The 20,654-nt window shown below is 37.5% G+C and overlaps 1 protein-coding gene across 1 annotated transcript in view; it reads right to left on the bottom strand.

Moving 5' to 3' along the window:
- Positions 1-604: 604 nt before the first annotated feature.
- UBR3 (ubiquitin protein ligase E3 component n-recognin 3) overlaps positions 605-20,654 on the bottom strand; it is a 115,036-nt gene continuing 94,986 nt past the window's right edge. Inside the window, exons 33-40 of the mRNA XM_074145046.1 lie at positions 19,473-19,573; positions 12,443-12,567; positions 8,745-8,852; positions 8,202-8,312; positions 7,219-7,395; positions 5,372-5,581; positions 3,642-3,781; positions 605-3,062 (exon numbers count right to left, since the gene is read on the bottom strand). Of these exons, the coding sequence (XP_074001147.1) occupies positions 2,945-3,062; positions 3,642-3,781; positions 5,372-5,581; positions 7,219-7,395; positions 8,202-8,312; positions 8,745-8,852; positions 12,443-12,567; positions 19,473-19,573 (1,090 nt within the window). The 3' untranslated portion in view covers positions 605-2,944. The remainder of the gene's footprint in view (positions 3,063-3,641; positions 3,782-5,371; positions 5,582-7,218; positions 7,396-8,201; positions 8,313-8,744; positions 8,853-12,442; positions 12,568-19,472; positions 19,574-20,654) is intronic.

Here is a 20,654-nt window from a genome sequence, read left to right as displayed (position 1 = left end):
TGTCACTGTGAAATGCTGAGAATTACGCAAGATTCCTATTGCAGAGGTGATGAAAATATTAATTGAAAATTTCAAGTCATCACTCAAAAAAAAAGATGCTATTATCCAAAGGTCAAGGTCAAGGCAAGACTGTTTCACCAAATTTCTCAAAGGTCAAAAGAAGAGGAAAAATTTAATCCATAAATATATACATTCATCAAGTTGAAGTAATAGTTATTCCAGAAACAGATTTGACAGAAGATCAAGCAGTTTTCCCAGAAGTACAGTTTCTCAACTCAGCATTTTAAATTTAGCAGTTTGCAGCAGCAGCACTGTAATAGCTGGCATAAAATTAAGCACAACTTTAAGTGGCATAGTTAGGAGTAAAATAAAATAGTCCCAATTACTAATACAAAATACATAACTGTAAGTAACAAAAAAAAAAAAAAAAACCCAAACATACCAGATTTGCTCTCTCTGCAAAATACTTTGCATGCATAAGCTTCGGACAGCTAAGCAACTGGCTGGCTGATGGGTGGAATTCAATAGTAATTACATTTTAGATGACTGGGGGGGGGGGGGGAGGGGGGGGAGAAAAAACGTCAAAAACACACAGGTTGACAGTAGACTTTTATTAACATATCTTACAATGTTGATTACTGTATTCCTAGTTTTATACTCTTCTGATGTGTTATAAAGATTTAGATTCTACAGTAATGTACTGTACTTAAATGATCTTTCATACAGGATATCACACCAGAACATTTGAGTAATACACGCACACACCACTCTAGTTTGGACCTGTTATTTTTCAAGGTTAGCTTAATAAAGTAGGATTAAAAAAGTTATGGGGGAAATCAAAATTCTTGTTTAGCAGCATGCAAGGATATTCAAGTACAATTTTTCAACCAAGTGATTTTTTTTTGTTGTTTTTAAATTGACCGGTGACTAATTCACCAGTACTAAAATAAACACTATGAAATATCCAAATGTTAAAGTTAAGGCTAATAGTTTTACTTCACATCCATATGCACAACCAGAGAACATTCCATTTTAAATAAAACACAGTAATCAAATTCTGGATACATTGTCTCTTGTAAATATAGCATTGGAGCCTCAAACTACAGATTACTCAAGTTCATGAGCCCTGTAATAATGTTATGCTGGAGATGTAAAGAATCTTTTTGCTCTTTAACCACACTTACAAAATGGCCTGATATTCATAATGAGCAATGCAAAAATATTACAGGCAGAACTTATAATACAGTATCAAAAAAGTAATATTTTGGAAAAGACATAGCCATTTAGTTGGTGAAACAGAGTAATTCTAATCTTACAGGAAGTACTGTAATACTTTTGAAATATATATATATTTATATGTATGTATAAAAACCAGCATCCTTTATTGGGGGGGGGTGGGGGAGTTTGAATTGCAGGTATCCAGAGAGACTCATTGTATTCACTTACTTTTCCTTCTGTCCGTTTTCCTTGATTGCTATACAGTCATTTTATTTCCCCTATACACTTTTCACTAGATAATGACTTCCACTGGGGAACTGTTTGCCTTGTATATGGGGTTTTATCGTAAGATGTTTTTTATTTTACACATATAAATTTTATTTTACACTCAAGCTATGAAAGTCAAAACTACCAGGAACTGCTTGGTAGTACTGTATGAAATAGCCAACAAATGTCCAACACTTGTGAAAAACATTAGTAGCAATATATTACATACCAGTATTTTAACTATAATCTTTCCTACTTACTTACACCGTGGGGTTTAGCCCAGTCATGCCTGTTCTCATGAATTTTTTAGCCCTCTAAGTAAGCACAAACCGTTTCATTCAGCGAGGCTGCACATGCATTGGTTGTTCATGTAGGCTATCTCTCTGTTGATACTTTTTTTCCCTTTTTAGGAAACCAAGCAGAAAGAACAGTGATTACTCTAAACAAATACAATATAGAGGAACCTCCTGAAATGACAGGAAAGATACAAAATTATGTTTCATTTGCAGAACAGCCTGCACATTTCCAATCCAATCATTCTGAAACATACAGCTGGTTTGAAATGCCAGGCAGGCTTACAGTTGTTATGCTTGTAACTGGGATCTGCTATGTTGGGCGCCATACAAATTCTCTATATACAGCAATTTCTGTATCTGTTATCACTAACAGTGTATTCAATTGATATGGAAAAAAAGAATCTCCTTTATGGAAAAAAAAAAAAAAAAGAGTATGTGTTTTGGATTACATTAAGAACAATAAGATACCTAATTTACAGCTATTTCACTTATTTATGGAGAAAAGAAAATATGAAATTCCTGAGAATGCGTAAGTTTTCAGTAATGCCTGAAATATTTCAATAGACCTCTCATGATAAGTAAAATACTCTTTAAAATTCAGCTTTCAGACCAATTGTTACCATGCAGACTCACAATCCTTTTACAAATACTGTCTAATTACAAATGCACGTATCAAGCAAAAACCTCAAACCAACACAAAAACGGCAAAGAAATTTTATCCAACATACTTAGTAGATGTAGTAGACATATACACTGTTTCAGCAAAAATTGCTAAAAACTCAAATCCACGCAGAGAAAAATAAAAACCTAACAGCTATCCCTGGAGCCTCTAAACAACTGAAAGTAAAATTTGTGCTTCTTAACAATAATGGGCTTTAAAAAACAAAAGAAAAATAGACTACTGAGTGCAATCAGATTGCTCACACCATTTTGAGGATTTAATTGCAAATTATTGTATCATTGTTTAGTAGCAACAGCAGATCATTTTGCAAAAAATTTCACATGTTGACAAAGTTCCATTTCCCTTTTATACCCATACCCCACTCCACCCCGAGCCAAAGAGCTAAACTCCCGTACAATTAAAGCTATTGTCAGTCAAGATGCATTCATTCATGGTAACAGCAACGATACGGTGTGTAGATGATGATGATGATGATGATGATTTACAAGCCATTATAATGTGGCCCCCATCTTTTATTGATGTGATCGAAAGTGTGAGACACCCACTGCTGCTCAAGCACTTTGTATCGTTCCTTGCATATGTAGAGAGGTTTACCACGCCTGTAGGGAAAAAAGGAAAAAAGAAAAAGAAATGGTTAATATGCCAAATAAATGGAAAACTGCCTCATTATATAATCAACACATGATACTCATACAACTGTTTTCCCAGAGGAAGCGTGCATTTTTATTGGTATGGGGCTTCTGGTTTTGCTTTTAATAAGATTAACTGCTGGGATTTCCCTTCCTCCCTCTTGGACAGCAAAACCCAGAAAACATGTCGTTCTCTCAGGCTTGTGCAGCTTGGAAGCTACACTCCTGCCCCACGCTGGAATCCAACTGCGTCATTTGATTAAAAGCCAAACAACAGCTTTAGGAGAGAAGTGTTTCCCAGCACAACACTCAGAATTGACCATCACTGGGAATGGCAACAAAGGAATCTGCCTGTGGGGTGACTGGTGTGGATAACTCAATGATCATGATTACACTACTCTTCAGAGAAAAAAAAAAGAAAAATGGGGATTTCCCACTCAAGGAAGGTAGAGATCTATTTATTATTAGCTGTTACTGCATGTATTGCATAACATAGAGTCATCTACACAGAGAAGCAACAACGAAACACACTTGTAATGACAACATTACCTAAGATCTCTGTCCTCTTCACCGTGTGCATCTAGATAAACAGAACCCCAAAGGCAGAAACGATGGCCTCGGATGATGATGATTACAGATGCATTAATCAAAAGAAATATTCCTGTCCCAGCTCCACAGTTTTGAGAATGCTGTAACATTATGGATGTAGAAAGGGAAAAATGCAAAGATTTTGTTAGTGTCTGTCAACTATTTAACAAAAAGGATTTGAAAAATAGTAATTAGGTTTGCTTGAAATAACATACACACATTATTTCCTAAGAAACAGTTTGACAAAGGACAGCCTGCCCTAAAATTCTCCAAGCAAACTAGAGCTCCAGGTCTTCTGCTGCCATAACACTTGCATACAAAAATGGTTCCCTACTCAAAAAGGGAGTTATCATGTAAAAACAGAACTACCTAACAAAAATGAGCAAAAATATTTCAAATTTGTTGTTGTAGAGCAAACTGTACAGCATGACCAAACACTTTTCATAGGTGGCAAGAGAAAGTATTCAGTAAAACTTAACATTACCTCTTTTATAACAGTCTCTATTGCTAACATTTGCCTTCTCTTTCCATGCTCACAGATCTAGTCTATGTCTATCTAGTCTACAAATCTAATAAAAATTAATTTTTAATAACTCTTGCTTGCTTTGATATGTCATTCATCTCTATGAATGGCATGATCTGTATTAATCTATTACTTTTAGCAATTAAAAAACTTGCTCTTACTACGCAGTTTTATTACAATTACAGACTATAATCTCAACTATAATAAAATATAGTAAATTTAGAGTTTTAATTACTTTTTTTAGCACGTTCTGTTTTCATGAAGCTTGACACCTTAAATATTAACTGTTAATTCTGTTTTTAATTTTTCCCACCCCTCCTTCTCCCACCATGCTAGCAGTACAAGAGAGAAAGGTGAATTCAAACAATTTCAAAAAGGTCCAAGATCCCTCTGAAAATTCTTTGGGTTTGATTTTATGTCCCATTGTAAATATCTCCCCAACAAATTCTCCTCATAGTTTTGTAAAGCCCATGCAGTTCCATCCTCTTACTGAGTGTTCTATGGTAGGAAACAGAACAGGTGTCAAAGCAAACCTTTATCATAGAGAGGAAACCAATACCAGATGCCGTCCAACTCGGGGTCCTGAAAGAACTTACATATACGCTGACCAGAAGACTTTGCTGCTCAAGTAAAGTCAATGGCCTTAAAGTGATGCTTACCTAGCTATAGTCTGTAGATCACTAGTAGATGGTTGGGTATATTAGAAAGTATTCTATAAAAGGAAAACCACCCACTCCATACATTGATACTGCTACGTACACAGAGAGCAAGGAAACAAAGCAGAGGGAAATTAAAATAATATACAAACAATCAGAACGTAGACAAATTTCAGTTCCTTATGAATCAAAACCATATGTCAACATTAGACACAATGGCTTTGTAAGAGGTTTTCAAACCTCACTCAAAGATGAAATAGGCTCTGGGCTTAGAAAGGCGAATCAAATTGCTCTCTAGAATCCAGTAAGTTCAACTGTCAGAAATAAGCACTAAACATTATTATTGGGGGTTGGACTACATGACCGTTAAAGGTCCCTTCCAACCCAAACTAGTCTACGTATGATTATATAAACACGTTTTGGAAAGAAAATCATCAAAACTGAGCAATGGAGTCAAAAACTATGCATGAGCGTGAGAATTAATTACAGAATTTGAATTAACTCTCTCTTACCAGTACACATTCACAGTAACTCTGTTGTTTGCAGCATAGTCCTTTCAAGCATACAAAAGTACCACAAACGAGACAAACAGCAGGATCTTTAGGAACCTTGGTACAAACAGTACAAGTCTTTCTGTGATAATACTGAAAAATGGTGTTGTAATTCTCAGGCAGCTGAAGGAGGCGTGGCAAGTCCCACTTAGGCTCCTGGATAAGCAAAGCCTACAAATAAGATAAGAACAATGTATCAGTTCTCCACATTCATTTAAGCATTTATATTTTCTGAGAAAAGAGATTACCAAAGAAAGGAAGCGTGCAGTTTAAAAATATCTCACTTCTGCATTTCACAATTTTAGAAGTCAAAAGTCACCTTGCAGTAGTCACCTGCCTCTGGCTGAACACCCTCCCCAACTGTGGTCACGTTTCATCTTTTGTAATGGGTGCAAAATGGCCACGAGCCTTTTCCCAAGGACGTTCTCTAAACCTGACACTTTTTAAGCACAAAAGTCTTCATAGCTAAAACAAGAGGATTAAGACTGATCTAAAGGGAAGACTCCCACTCACCACGCTGAGTTATTTTGGCAACATCACCACGCTGCTGCCAAACCCTGGCACTGACTACAAAAGCTGTCTTCTAGCTAAAATTTAGACTAAAACTTTCAAAACCAGAACTGAAGTTAGGCTCTGTAAATGATATTTGAAGACATCTGCCTGATGTCCAAAACTGCTGCACACATTAATTTTGAGGCCATTAGGAACTTGGCAGTACCCACAGATTTTTGACAAGGCAGGGACTACCTAAATACTGTTGCTCTTAAAAACACTGTCCAATTCTATGTTTTGGGGGTTTTTGTTGTGCTTCTTTTATTTTTTTAGATGGTAACACATTTTCCTTCAACCTACTCATTTTTCCTGGCTTTATAATTGATGGGCATAAGAGTCAGATGAGATCTTTCTTGCAAGGTGTAAGATTTTTTTGAGGAGTGCATGATCTCAAAACCTAAGTTGCGAAAAAAATTTAAAAATTGCATTTGTACCCTGTTCCTTTTCAATGATGAAAAGAACGCTACCGGTTTCACTGCACACTCTCTCAAATGCCTATCAGATTGGCAGCAACTGTATTTTGAGATTAATTTGAGTACTCAAGTTTTCACTCACAATAGCCTAACTCATGCCCGCAAACATGTGGCGGCAGGTGCAGATCACATTGCAGAGTGAAGAATGCATCCGGCTTGCCTTTTTGACACCATAAACTTAGGAGAGGGGGGACTTGAATTGCTGAGATGCAGCTGCTTCATTAAAACAATGCAATAATGCTGAAACATTTCCATTTCACGACTGATATTCCAATTACACTGATTCAAATCTTGGTATTGTTTCTTTAACCTTCAGAGAAGATGTACCATCTTTTATCAGTCAATGATTAAACAGCTTTTATTCTTTTGATCTTTTTCAGTATTGCAACCAAAGATGCTGAAATATATCAATGTCTAACAGGCAAGAAAAACTTCCAATAAGTATTTTTTTAAAACACAAAGTTTCTGTTACATGCCCTTGATAGGCTTCGGGTGCAGAAGATACGGGTACACTCAGTATCGTCTAAGGACAGTGTTTCTATTTTCTGTCTCCAGCAATCATATAAAAAAACAAAACCAAACAGATAGGTTTTCTTATTCCTTTTTTTAACCAATCCAACCCGCATCCGCTAACTAGTATTTCCGATTACAATTTCTCTGTCATTTACAAGTCAGGTTCTCAGATCCTTATCCAAAGCAACCCTGTATGTGCATAGCGAATCAAGTGATAAGTAGCTGCTTCCACATCAGCACTATTTTGGCAGAAGTAATTTTGCTACGTACCTTTACTTGATCTGGATGTCTGTCTGCAAACGAAGCCAACTCAGAGCACCACTGGGATATCATGTCAAATGCTGGCACTGGCCAATCGAGACAAGAGGCACTGGTGAACTGATGAGCCGATTGAAAAGGTGGTAGCAGACCCAGGCAGCTGGCAAGAACTGTGAATTCTTCAGCTTCCTTTTAGGTATGAAACCAGAGAGGTTCAGATTAATACCTACACTCTCGATTTTTAAATAGTTTATTAAAAACATACCTATTCCAATAAAAAAAAGACATTCTAGTACAATGATGCTAATAGTCACGTTCAGAGACAGAGAAAAGGTTCCATTTTTTCCATATTGCCTCAAACTGGCTTCTCAAAATACAAAAAAAACTGGTCAGAAAAAAACCCAACAAAAACACCAAACAAAAACCCCAAAACTCACACAAAACCCCATATCCAAAAAACACAAGCAAAAATATAAAACCCCAAACTCCCCAGTAATTTTCTTCCTGTTTAGCACCGCAAATTGGCCTGTGGTTGTTTAGAGATGAGATGGTTTTGAGGCAAAGAAACCAGGGAGCTGACCTGCAGCAAACTCTACTTAAATCAGCCACGGAACTTAAATGTAATTGTCCGCTGATGCAACACCTCTGAGAATGAAGTCTAAGGATTAACAGGCATTAAGCAAAATCAGGACTGAATTCCAGTCTGTGTGGAAATTACGCCATGTCTGCAAATGCCAGACAAATTTTAAAAGTATGCTGGTATTTTATAAAACAGGCATCTATGATCCGATAAAATAAGTATGTATTTGCTGAATTTTAAGACTATAGTACCATTTTTCAAGGAAACAATCCTGCAGAGCAATGCTATAAAATATGATTAAAAAAACAATCTTAGGATAGAAAACACATATCACGAAAAAGACACCATGAAAGTCTAATTTTTGATCTCTAGCTTTTAAATGGAAACATTTGAGCATGCCACGCTCAATCTGTACCTGGCAACTAGGTAAATCCCCTCCAAAAAGATGGTGTTGCAGAAGGCTTGTGATCCTGAGGAAAGGCAGACAGAACTGCTGCAGATAGCACTCGACAGAATCAGGATTTACCTGCCGGGGAAGGAAGCAGTTACTCAGTTCTGCCGCAGATAAGCTGTCACCCAGGTAAGAAACTCCGACATGAACCAAATGTTTTTCAAGCATATTGTATAAACCACTGCAGCAAACATACATTCCTAAGGCCAGCGTTTCACTAATAATCTGAAAGAATTCTGTGCGTTTTCTTTCCCCCTTTCCCCACAATTGTAAGAAGTATTTGTTACTAACTTTCTCAACACAGCACTGGCCATGTATGATATTAGTGAAAGAAAGATTTGCACAGGCAAACTGTCCCAAAGGGATGTGCTTTGATCTAGAAAATAGAGTTGTACTGCAGTCTTTAGCAAGATCAGAGAAAAATCATTATAGCAACGAGGCTGAAACACTTAAATAAGAGACAGAAAGGGGACATGCTGCATAAATCCTCAGGAGATTTGCCAATACCACTGTTAATTCTTCAGTCTCTCCTTCTTCATAGATCTTCCCCTTAGACAGCTCAGTGATCACGTGACCCAGCAATACTTCCCAAGATTTTTCGCCACTGGATGTATTCTGCAAGTAAGAATGAAAGAAAACCAAAATGCACTGGTCATGAAAAGGAAAAAACGTTTCTGTAAAAGTAACAGCAATGAAGTTCATTTCTTTTTGATCAACACGTGAATTTTGACCTACAAAGGTACATGTTGCTTAAAAAAAAAAAAAGAAAATATCATTCTATGGAAAAAGAATGCAGGAATGCATTTAGCTCAGAGTGAAATGTAAATTGCTACTGCAATTACATATGTTCTAAACGAAATGTTATATGAAAATACTTGTATTATGTTGCATTTCCCATGTTTTTTCTGTGAGTATAAAAATGCTTACTTTAAAATTAGGAAGAATCACTTTATGGATACCTCGTGTTTTGACAGAATTTGAATTCTAATACAACTAATTAAAAAAAAATTAGTAATGTTCTAGTATGTACCAATCAGAATGAGTTACAAAACGTTTGCTATGTATTTTAATTTGAAATCAGTCTATCAGAAACTGGAAAGTTGTATTTGGGATGGACAATATCTACTACAGATGGGAAAAAATATTTAATGTAAAGAATAAATGGCCACTTAGCTTCATGCCATAGTATTTACATTTGAAGGCAATGCTTATAGAAAGCCATCAGAAATAGAAAGGAGTATTCCCATAAATATTTTTCTTCTAAGGCACAATAAATTCTACCCAGGAAAAACACAACTGGATGTGAATTTTGAGCTCTGTCAGTAAATCATCAGCATAACAATGAGGAAGTAGAACATTACTGGGATTCTTGAAAAAAAGGTGAGATTAAATATATAAAGACTTCAGTACATAACAATGTATATAATTCATCTGTTGGTTTCTTTAGTGCCTTTGGACATCCATTATAATTGTTAGTTTGAGATGGGGTCTTCACCTTCCAGCATCTGGAAGGCAGACCTGCTGTTTATGCTCATAGTCTAAGAGCCAGAAGGCAACACGTATTTCAATCAGCAGTTACGACAAACCTTTCGTCTACGTTATTCCTGGAACTTTACTCCACAGGGACTTAAAGTGTGCTGCTTACGACACCATAAGGCACCTTGCAAAGATAATGAGAGTGAAGTTGGGAATCAAAAGTAGAATATCTACCTCAGCCCTTCTGAAAAATTCAACTCGATGTTGTTTGATCATTTGGCATGAATACAGAGGAAAGATTTCAGCCCGTGTTTAATGTCTGGAATACTAAACTGAAAGAGATTCACTTGGCATTAGCCAAAGACAAAAGTTAAGTAAGGTGCGATCTGTGCAGTAATCCCAGGATAAAAATGTCCATATTATCAGCACATAAGAAAAATCCAGCCTGAACAATACATTTTAAACCATTTGGGCCTCAAGAAACTTTAAAGAAGGAGCTCGGATTCCTAAACTTCCCTTGTGACACGCAAAGAGAAAGAAGTCATCTGAGGGCTATGGCTAGGTTCAAGAAGAGAAGGGCTGCCAAAGGGCTGGGAGAGAGGAACAGGGAGGTGGGCAATGACCACTGGCTGGTCCTCAGTGCTCAGAGGGCTCTTGCACACACATGGGGTCCGAGCAGCAACGTTATGCAGGAGAAACAACAGGAAACTGGAAAGGCGTCTGGGGAAGGGCAAACTTGCATGTGGGACTTTCGCAAAGCCTCTGTAGTTTGGGTGGATTATCACTGGGGAGGGATGGAAGCCAAGAAGGAAGTAAGCGCAGCAGTCCCTGAGGGCCTGAGGATCACACAGAAATCACCCTAAGCATGTACTGCCAAGCCGCTGTCAGAAGCTGGACCTTTGTACACAGCTGATCTACACGAGAGAACAGAGGAAGGAGGAGGATGTTTTCAAGGGAGAGAGATACTGTCAGCATAGCACATACACAGCAAGGAGCAGTGTTCATATCTACCCTCCTACTTCTTTTGCTCTCCCACTTGGAAATCTGTCAGCTTTCAATGGGCTTCTCACAAAAGAAAAGTCAAAATACTCAAATTGACAGAAGTTAATCCACTGTGTTACTTGAATTATACTAAATCACAACATCCATTCACAGTAACATACTGTTTAATGTGCTACTATTTCCCACTTGGCCTTATCATCCATCAAAGACAAGCACACTAGTGAAAATTCCACTAAAATGGACTGTCCTTAATATCGAGAGAGAGATGGCTACTTCATAAACCCATAATCTGAGCCATTATCATAATTTGCAAGCCCCGGGTACAAAGTGCTTTATGTGCAAATGCTTTCACATGCTTCTATAAGAAAACATCTTAGTATTAATAGGTAGCAAGCCCACCTACAATGTGCTCTGTTTTCATACAACAAAATCTCTCACTGTAGACAGAAAATGAAGCATTGTAAATATATGCTCAGGTAAACTCCAACCTCTGCTGCTACTAAAAGAAAGGCAGTATAGAAAGAATAAAAGCTGGTAACACTTCAATCTATCTATATGCCTTCTACCGCAAACTTTAAACTGCAAAATTATCTGTCACTTGGGAACCACTTCAGTAAAGAGAAAAATGGAAAAAAAAAACAAACCAACCCTCACCAGCAACAATCTCAAGCAAACACTCTTGAAATTCTAAGAAAATGACAATATATTAGAAGAAGGGGGTGGAGAGGGAGCTAACAAAATGCAGTAGGGCCCAGTGATCTCAGATGCTTAATGCAAGTCCAGGGAAAAAAAACTAAATCCTGCGTAGTAGCAGCTTGGCCAGTAGATAATTTGTCCTTAATACCTCGGAGCTGTGACTGACCACTAAGACAAATGTAACTTATATGTGAAAAGCAGGCCATGCTTCTCAGCGTGCATGCCATTTTACAGCCAACGTAACCTAAGGGCCCAGCTGTTGTACAAAGGGAGATTCCTACTCCCACTTCCTCCCCTGGCCCTAACACTTCCATCCTTTCCCTTGGTCTGGCACTGGCACTCCTCTGACCTTCTGGGGAATCAAATCCATGGAACACAAAACTAGCTGAAGGATTAAATGAACGTCAGTGAAGGGAACTGTATCTTTTGGTGGGAACTGGCATTCAATCAGTTGAACTGAAACAGCAAGATGCACCTTCGCTTTACTTGTAAATACTTTCAAAATGCAAGGAAACAACAGTGAATTATCTACCTGCCTAGTCTACAAATTTCCTTCTCTGCCTCTTCATCACACAAGCACTCCAGGGCTCATTTTGAGAGAAATGTATATGGCTAGCCATGAATAGCATGAACAAATAAGAGAAAGACAGGGGGTTTTTTTCCCACACCACCAAGTTTTCCTGCTTTTCCTGTAAAGGAGTGCATCAGATCCACCCATGGTTTCCCTAGGAAGGCTTCAGTTTCCCAGGAAGGAAAACTGCATGTACTCACTATTACTGCAACAAATGCAAGACTGAAACTACAGAGATACAGCCTCAAATCTGAAGCTCGGTTTTGGAACTAGATACTCACTGTGAAGCTTTTAAGTCTCATCACATACCAAAACCTGTAAAAATTGCACATGCAGAAACAAAATGCTGGATTTTTGTGAAGCAGAAGCAAATCTTTATACACAAAGTAGAAATATCTTTTCTATTTCTACCAGTAATACATAAGCAAAAATTCATAAATGTTTTAATAAATTAACCAACCTTTTTGAGAGCTTCTGACTCTTTCCATGCCATCCGATCTTCAGCGCTGCACTTAACAGAAAGTGCTGCCAAGGCTTGAGTGTACAATAAAGTGAACAGCACTTTTATAATGCAGGTGAAGTGCTCTGTAAAACAAATAAAGTAATTTTTAAACACTTGGTATTTTTAGCAAATATACTGATTACAGAGGCTCTAGTTATGGAAACGATGCTTCTCAAATGAAAAGCAAGTGCTATACAAAAGTACGAACTCCCAGAACATACAAAACAACATAAATATATCTACTGGCTTTAAAAAATGAGTTGGCAGCCATAGTGAATAGAACAAGTACAGGGCAAGTAATTTTCCACTGCTCCATAGGTTCCTCTTAATCCTGATCAGCAGTGACTTCCTCCATGGGACCTGGTGATATTACAAAATTCTATTTCCTCCAAACGTACCATTAAGTTAAACTACTGATTACTGATAGCTACAACTAATTCTGTGCTGTAGATGTAAGCAAATGCATATCCTACCAGCTCTTCTGGCAATAATTAAACGATCTGGGGTAAGTGACATACATACAAATACTGGAAAAGTTAAGTTCCAAAAGAAATCACTGCAAGAAGGACATTTCGCATACATTTGTTTCTATTCCTTCGCTTCCAGCTATGGATCCAGCCACACAAGACTTGCTGCGAATCACTCTTTAGTGAGTACCTATTTACTGGAGCTCACGTGAATACAGAAGGAAGACAAAAGACAGACCATCATTTTAGAACTTACCTTCTGCTGAAAGACCTTTCTGTGTTTACAGTTTTTGGTAATATTTAAAGGACTATTATCTCTTACATACAGGCTGGAGGAGGAAGGCTCTGAAATCTTTTTGGGGAAGTTAGCAACAGAGGCAAAATAAGACTTCTTAAAATTGGAACAGGAAAAAAGGTGAATCTGACCGTTCTCTGAAATGAAGATATTGCAGCAGTCCTTTTTTCTCTTTTTACTTTAGGTTGCATTTCCCATTCAGATAATCTGATTTTTTTTTTAAATCTAGGCAAATCAAAGAAGTTTCTATCATCACTTACACCATTCCTGAAACACAACATAACTATAATATATATCTAAAACAATGTATACAAAAATGAGGGGTTTAAAAAGCCTTCTCAGGCTTTGAAGTCAAGCAAAACAATTTTATTTACATAAGCACCTCATAAAAATTGGGTTAAATTCATTCTTTCTTCCCCAAGGATTTAAACAAGCTTTGTATGTGAAAACAAAAAGGAGGTGAGGGAGATGAAACTCCTTCCTTCCCCTTTCTTGTATCTAATATCAAAACCACCACTGGGTTCTAAAACAAGCACAGCCAGGACTTGAGTACGTAATTAAATTTGTGAAATAACAATTATTTTTTTATGTAACAAATGTTTACAAATCAACGCAGACATGGATTTTGAAACTTTTTAAGGTCACTAAGTATATACAGTAGGCACCAATGTAAGCATCCAAATTATCATTTGTATTTGTAACTATGTAATTAAAAGTGTACTTTTTTCTGTATTATCTTCCTATGGAGCTTATGTTAAAAATGACAATGAATGTTGCTAAACTTCATCAGCTCCATTCTACAGCAGGGAGCATTATAATGATTTTTCCTCTCCACACTTCCTCTCAAGGAGGATTCACCAAATCCCTCTAGGCACTACTTTTTTCCTCTGCTGAAATCTCCATTTTCTTAGCAATCCTCCTCCTGAGGAATAATAGCCGGCAAGCTTTCAGTAAATTTTCTGGGACTGAGATCTACAGGATTAAACCACACACACTCACAGAACTGTAGAAGATGCCTCTTTGGCCCGAGCTACAGTCTATAATTGTAGCTAGAACTGAACTCGAGCCCTGAGCTCTATCTCCATCAATAGCAGGTACAAGCAATAGAGATCAGTTTTACACTGTGAAAGCATGAATGAAAACCACTGTACTTCCAGCAGCAAAACTTGACCACGGGTCACCATTCACCCATCTGCCGTAGCCCATATCACCTTCTAGTTCTCACTCTGTTCTGCTGAGGTGATTACACGGTGCTCATCACTGGGTGTCTTAGCACCCTCTAGAATGATTACATTTTTTAAAACCTGGTTTTTCTTAAATATAATTACTCCTTGTCCCTATCCCCACCTTAGTACTAATTGGTCAATTCACTAGAAATATTATATATAGTGTACGTTACATTTTTAAAAATAAATTAATGTTCTTGTATTTATTTACATGTATGTGACTCAAATTACTATGAATTACGTTTTTGGAGAATCCAGAATTGGACAAAACCCACACTCTCCCACATCTGGGTCCCTCTTAAGAAGTCCTGGCTTCTGCACAAACTTCTTTTTTTTTTTTCTCCCCCCCTTTTTTTTTTTTAAAGGAAACTATCACAGGAGCAGCTCAGAGGTGGCATGCTGTGTAATGAGTGCCAAGGCTTTGAAAACAAGTATTTTATAGTCACAAAAACATCCCATGGGAGACATACTAAAAACACCAGTCAGAGGATCAATTATCATTTTATTACTATGTGTTATCTTTTATTTGTAAAATGCAAAATATTTGACAGCTGTAGGTATCCATAATGTTAGAGCTGTTACTGCAAAAAGCAATTTTATCTGTCTTTCTGCAACACACGTGTTGGGGCCGTGTGGTGTTTTCCCGCTGCCCCCCTGAGGGGGGGGGAAGGAGCCTGTGGTTTTGCTACATCACCTTTTTGATTTAATAATTCTGAAGATTGCTAGTATATTTGTATGCTGTGGAGTAAACTATGTAAATGCTGTCAGTCCCTTCTGCTGCAGATGACATACTGCGCAACACGTTCTGCACTCAAATGCAGTTAGAACTTCTGTGTTTGTACATAAACAACCTAATTCAATATTCTGACAGACTGCTATATTATTATGGCTAAGCCATTATAATCAAAACAGAGGTTAATGCAGAATTTTTGTACTTATTTTTGAATAATATTCAGAAATAATTTTATGATTCTATTTTTACAACTTTTTTAAACAACACTTTTTTTGGAACCAAATTAATTCACATCGTCCCATCCCATTATATGCATTAGACAACCCCCCTTAAAAATAAAGTTTATAGAGGAAACACTTCTAGAACTCTAATGTTAACATTAATGCAAGAAATGTGCAGATGAGTAAGTGTATTACTAACAGTATGCATCTTTTAATTTCAGTATCAAATTAGATGATATATGCTGGCAGGCAATGACTACAGAAAGAATCCACAAAGCAAACCAAATGCAAAATTAAGGACCTAGGACCTTTTTTAGTGAATTCAGAAGGGCATCTTTGTATAAATAACCTTTGAAAATATTCTTCTTGATCTAAAGTGTGAAAAAAAATATTTGAAAAAATAATTTCAGAACAAAGGGAGACAGCACTGAACATCAGATAATCCACGAAAGGTATATTGAAAGTTCCAGGACCCAGATTAGTATTTCAGTTTCCACATTGAAATTGGATACTATCTGATTACATTCCTTCTATATTTAGTCAACATCTTTATCCACTCATTAAAGAAAAGTGCTAGTGTTTGCCCAAGTGCTGCTTGCTGTGTTTTTGTTGCACATCGTTGTAACTTTATAGAAAAAGAATGTGTCAGAGGATCTGGGCCTTATCAGAAGTACAAAAAAAAAGGGGCTGAATTTAGGTGTTACACACCAGAGCAGAAAACCTTTCCCACAAGTCCACAGAAGTTAGGCTAAACTCTCAAAACCAAGTTGGAGCAAATCCACAGCTCCCAAATCACGGCTCTCGTAAAAGCTGCACCGTGGCCTATGCTAGAGCGACGCCGGGCTGTGGGAGCGCAGGCTGGCACACGCCCCTGCTGCTGCACGACCTCCTGGCACGTGTGGCATCAAGCACAGCACCGGGCCACTGCTGGCCAGCTAACCACCAGTTCTATGCTCCTACTAGCCTCAGGCTCACCCCTGCTCACCCAGACCCCAGTTTTTAAATACTTTGCAACAGTATGGTATTTCTTAAATTCAGAGCAAAGCAGAAACTGAAATCACTGGAAGCTACAAGCCCTTTGTGCTCCTATGGAGTCCCAAGTCAGGTACTGGAAAAATACATTTTTTTTACAACTGACAGTAACAAAGAAGAATGTCCAATTTGAATTAAATTACTTGCTCAACATATAGAAATTGTGTTGCAGAAAGGGGTAGTGGGGGGTGTTGAATTCATTTTACAGGGACAGAATTACGTTTTGTGAACCACCAAGACACGGTCTCCATTTCTGTACTACCGTCTTCATATGCAGCACCATTTTCTATCTTTGTAAGAAAGGAGCTAGAGGTTCTAGAAACAAAATCCTCAGTCAGTTCACAACATCATGAACACTGTCCACCCTCTGCTCAACTGCCACAGAATTAAACCAGAAGCGCCTGTGGGGATTATTATGTATTTAGTCTTGCACAATTCTGAAATGCTGAGCAGATGAAGGCTATAAAAGCTCTGCCCATGTGCTAGTGTTAAAACAAAAAAATAATTTCACAAATGGTTTTAGTATCTTGAACACCGTGTTATTTTGCTGGTTACAATACACAGGAGGTACACACTATCATCTTCGTTCCCTTCTTTGTAAACTGGTAAGTGCTTGTAAATGCTCTGACCTCCAACACAAAGTTTCTTCCGTAAAAAAAAAAAAAAAAAAGAAAAATTTAATTTGTAGTGCTCTTTCTTTGTGATGTGTTCAGACCAATTCTCCTTTCTGAATGAAGAGGCTGAACAGTAATGACATTTTTATTGCTTTAATCGATGTCGGATTGAAAAAGATACCAACACCCATCCAACTATTAACAGGGTAGTTAATGGGATGATTCCTAGTGCTATATCTGAAGGGCAAGAGATGAAGTTTGGGTCTTCCTTACAGAGCATTCAGTGTTTTTAAAAAAACACTGTGCAAACAAAAAGGATTTTCAGTACGAACATCAAAATTTAATACCTGATGAACAGTTCTAGTTTCCTGTGAAAATACAAATATGGTTTCTCTGAAAACTTCAACATACCTAATAAATGACACTGCTAAACCAGTACCAAAAAACCATTACAGGAGAGTGTCCATGCTAAAATCTTTCATGGATTCTAAACCCTACAGAGTCTTATTATTAGCGTTCTAACACCATTATCCTGGTGTTCTGCACCAGACTCCAACACCCCCTCTTCTGTCAGCACACAGGGACATCAACCTTCCATCTGCACACCAGTGACCAGCCCAGTCCACAGCTCCCGGCCCCGCAATCACGCCACGGCAGCACAGGCAGTTCAGGAAGCAGCAGGGTCAAATGTAGATTTTGTTCACCCCCATCACTGACCCGCTATGTGACCCCGGCAAGCCCCTCTACCTTTTCATGCCCCTCGGCTCTCTACCAAGAATTAACGATGCCGAAGTCAACTCCGCGACCTGCACACCCATCACAGAAGTTGTAAACAAATTTGTTATTACCTATTTTTCTGAACTGCGTTCTACACTTCAGAACAAAGAAATCACAAAAGACTTTCTTTTTATTCTGCTTAACCATTTTGATGAAACAAAAATTAAAAAGATAAATGGCAATTTATTTCCAATTTAATGCTTCGTAGATTTGAAGTGGTTACATTCATCTTCTTCCTGCCACTTGCCGTTTCCCTTTCAACTGCAACATACACTAAACCCAGGAGCAAAGGCAAAATGTGCTGCTGATATGTGGTATTTTACAGAATTCTTGACAGAATGCCTTACTATTAATTGAATGTTGTCTTTGCTAGGATAAGGTATACCTTCATAAATGGTGTTTTTCATTTCTTGAATATAAACTAAAAAAGGCCAGTGTTTTTACTTTGGCTTCGCCACTCCCTTCCCCGTATTTGAAAAGAGTCTCGTTAAAAACTTTTTACTGCTCTTTCCTTCCAAGAAAAGTTAATTGAAGCTAAACTGTAGTTAAAAAAAAAAAAAGTATATTTTTGATGATAGGCTTCCTATTAAAAAATATTTTATTCTCCTGGTATTTTCATATTCCAGTAATTTATCGGACATACTTAATCCATAAATATGTACAATGAATTAAAAGAACACAACCCACAGTGTTAACAGATGCACACAGAGTCCCTTGAGCTGAATTCAGACATGCAACAGTGAGGACTGAACACCTCTTGAGCAGAAACCGTTTCTACTATACGTCGGAAGTTGGGTGTATGCATCAAGAGCAGAACAGCCCCTGTATTTACCTATTCACAAATTACCAAAACTCAGCAGGTATCAAATTGCCACACCTATCTCACAGCAGATGCTCTGTTCATTGTCAGTGAAATACTAAAAGGATACTTGTTTGTTCTCATTTTAAAATAAAGGTATAGCTATAAGTAATCGAGCCAGAGACCCAAGGGCCTGAACTACCCCATCTTCTGGAGCACGTACTACCTATTAGCAAGATGGAGCAGGTTCAGCTGTTTCTTTTATACAGAAAAAGGAATTTAGTTGTTAAAGCAGTTTTGATTTTAGTAATAGAAAATTTAGTTCTTAAATATCTATTTAGTATTTATTCCAAATTATACTATATGCTCTCTCTATTGAAGTTGCTGCATTACAACAATTATCATCTTCATAATTGACCTCCTATTATGTAAGATTGCTGCAATTTAAACCCTGAAATTCGAACTAAATTACAATCTTTCACCCTTAGGCACTCAGATCAACTTGAAAAATTGAGCTGCCCCTCAAAGCAAAGAGATGAAGGTCAAACAAAGGACGCTTTTCCTTCAGCAGAAGTACTTAATAGTTTTTGCTCAGCTCTTGTATCTTTACTGAATGGGCTGACTGATAAGGTGAGAAGACAGGGGACACAGATAAGCCTGTCAACCCACAACGAAAATTTCTGTTCGATGCCACCTTCTGTAGATAAGGCAGAAGCATTATTTTAGCACACACAGTAGACAAGCTATGATTTGCCATCCTGGAAATCACCATGATGCAGCCTCATATACATAATCATCTAAATAGATGTATTTTTGTAACATACCTTTGTGCAGTGGTTGTGGCATGGTTAAAATCTGGATAAGCAAAAGGGATGAGACATCTCTATAAAGCACAGGAACTTCTGGCAGTTCTTCACTTATCAGCCTGCAAAGAAAACCCAAAGAAAATCACTTCTGACACCATAAACCCGTTTTCATATTTTATTTTGCATTTTATTTTAAATAGTATTACATTTGATATCAAGCTGACAGAAGCCAAATACCTGACAATTCGCTAACTGATCTTGATTTGAAAAACTAATGGATTGTAATATTACCTAACGTTAATAAAGGATTGCAATAACTCACAAGAAAGTTACCATTTGGGTACCTGATTCTTGTTAAAGTATTTTAAAGTTTTTAAAGTATTTTAAAACCTTCCCAAACTGCCTGAACTATTTATTTCTATGTACAGACTCAAGAAACATTCAGTATTTTACTTTGAGAACTTACGTTCTAAAGTAAGAAAATATATTGTATAGTAACATAAAAATTAAATTGGTGTTCAAAGCACAGCATTTCACAAGTATACATACATCCATTCTGTAACAGCAATGAATCTTCGAATTACATTAATGTTACAGAGATTGCCTGTATTGGAAAACAGTGAGACCTTAGAAAAGGTACTGCTTTCCTCTATGTAAGGAAATCAAGACTCAAGCAGCCACCACAGACGGGATTATGCAATTTTAAACACAGTCTTTATTAAAAACCCCACATGGCTAGAAGGACAGCAAATAAGCACATAAAGAGGTACTGCAAACTTCTGAACTATTCAGATTCACTGAATGACATAACATCACCTCGCAGCCTTATACTTCAAAGCAGAAAATGTTTGCAGACAGGAGGTAGTCTTTTCTAGCTTGGTGTAGCAATATCCAACAATATTCCAACCACCAATATTCTATAGGTTCAATAGCTGAGTCAAAATAGCAAAAAATCAAAATGTCAAAAAGTCATTCACCCCTCTTTAATTGATACGGAGTGTGAAGGAGACCTCAAGCAGGCGCAGCTGGTACAATGGGATACGCATCCTCCATTGTCACCTTTCCCCTTCCGCAACACGCACAGTAGAAAGTGCCGTTTGGGTTCTTATTCCCATTCCCGAACAGTGGTGGTGCTACATGGTTGGCTGTTGAATGCCAATGGAGTAACCAAGGAGGAGATGTTTGTTGGAGATACTACCA

Source organism: Numenius arquata, chromosome 3, assembly GCF_964106895.1.
Source record: "Numenius arquata chromosome 3, bNumArq3.hap1.1, whole genome shotgun sequence".
NCBI lineage: Eukaryota > Metazoa > Chordata > Aves > Charadriiformes > Scolopacidae > Numenius > Numenius arquata.
The sequence above is the reverse complement of the archived record's forward strand: the minus strand, read 5'-3'. Positions and strand labels throughout refer to the sequence as shown.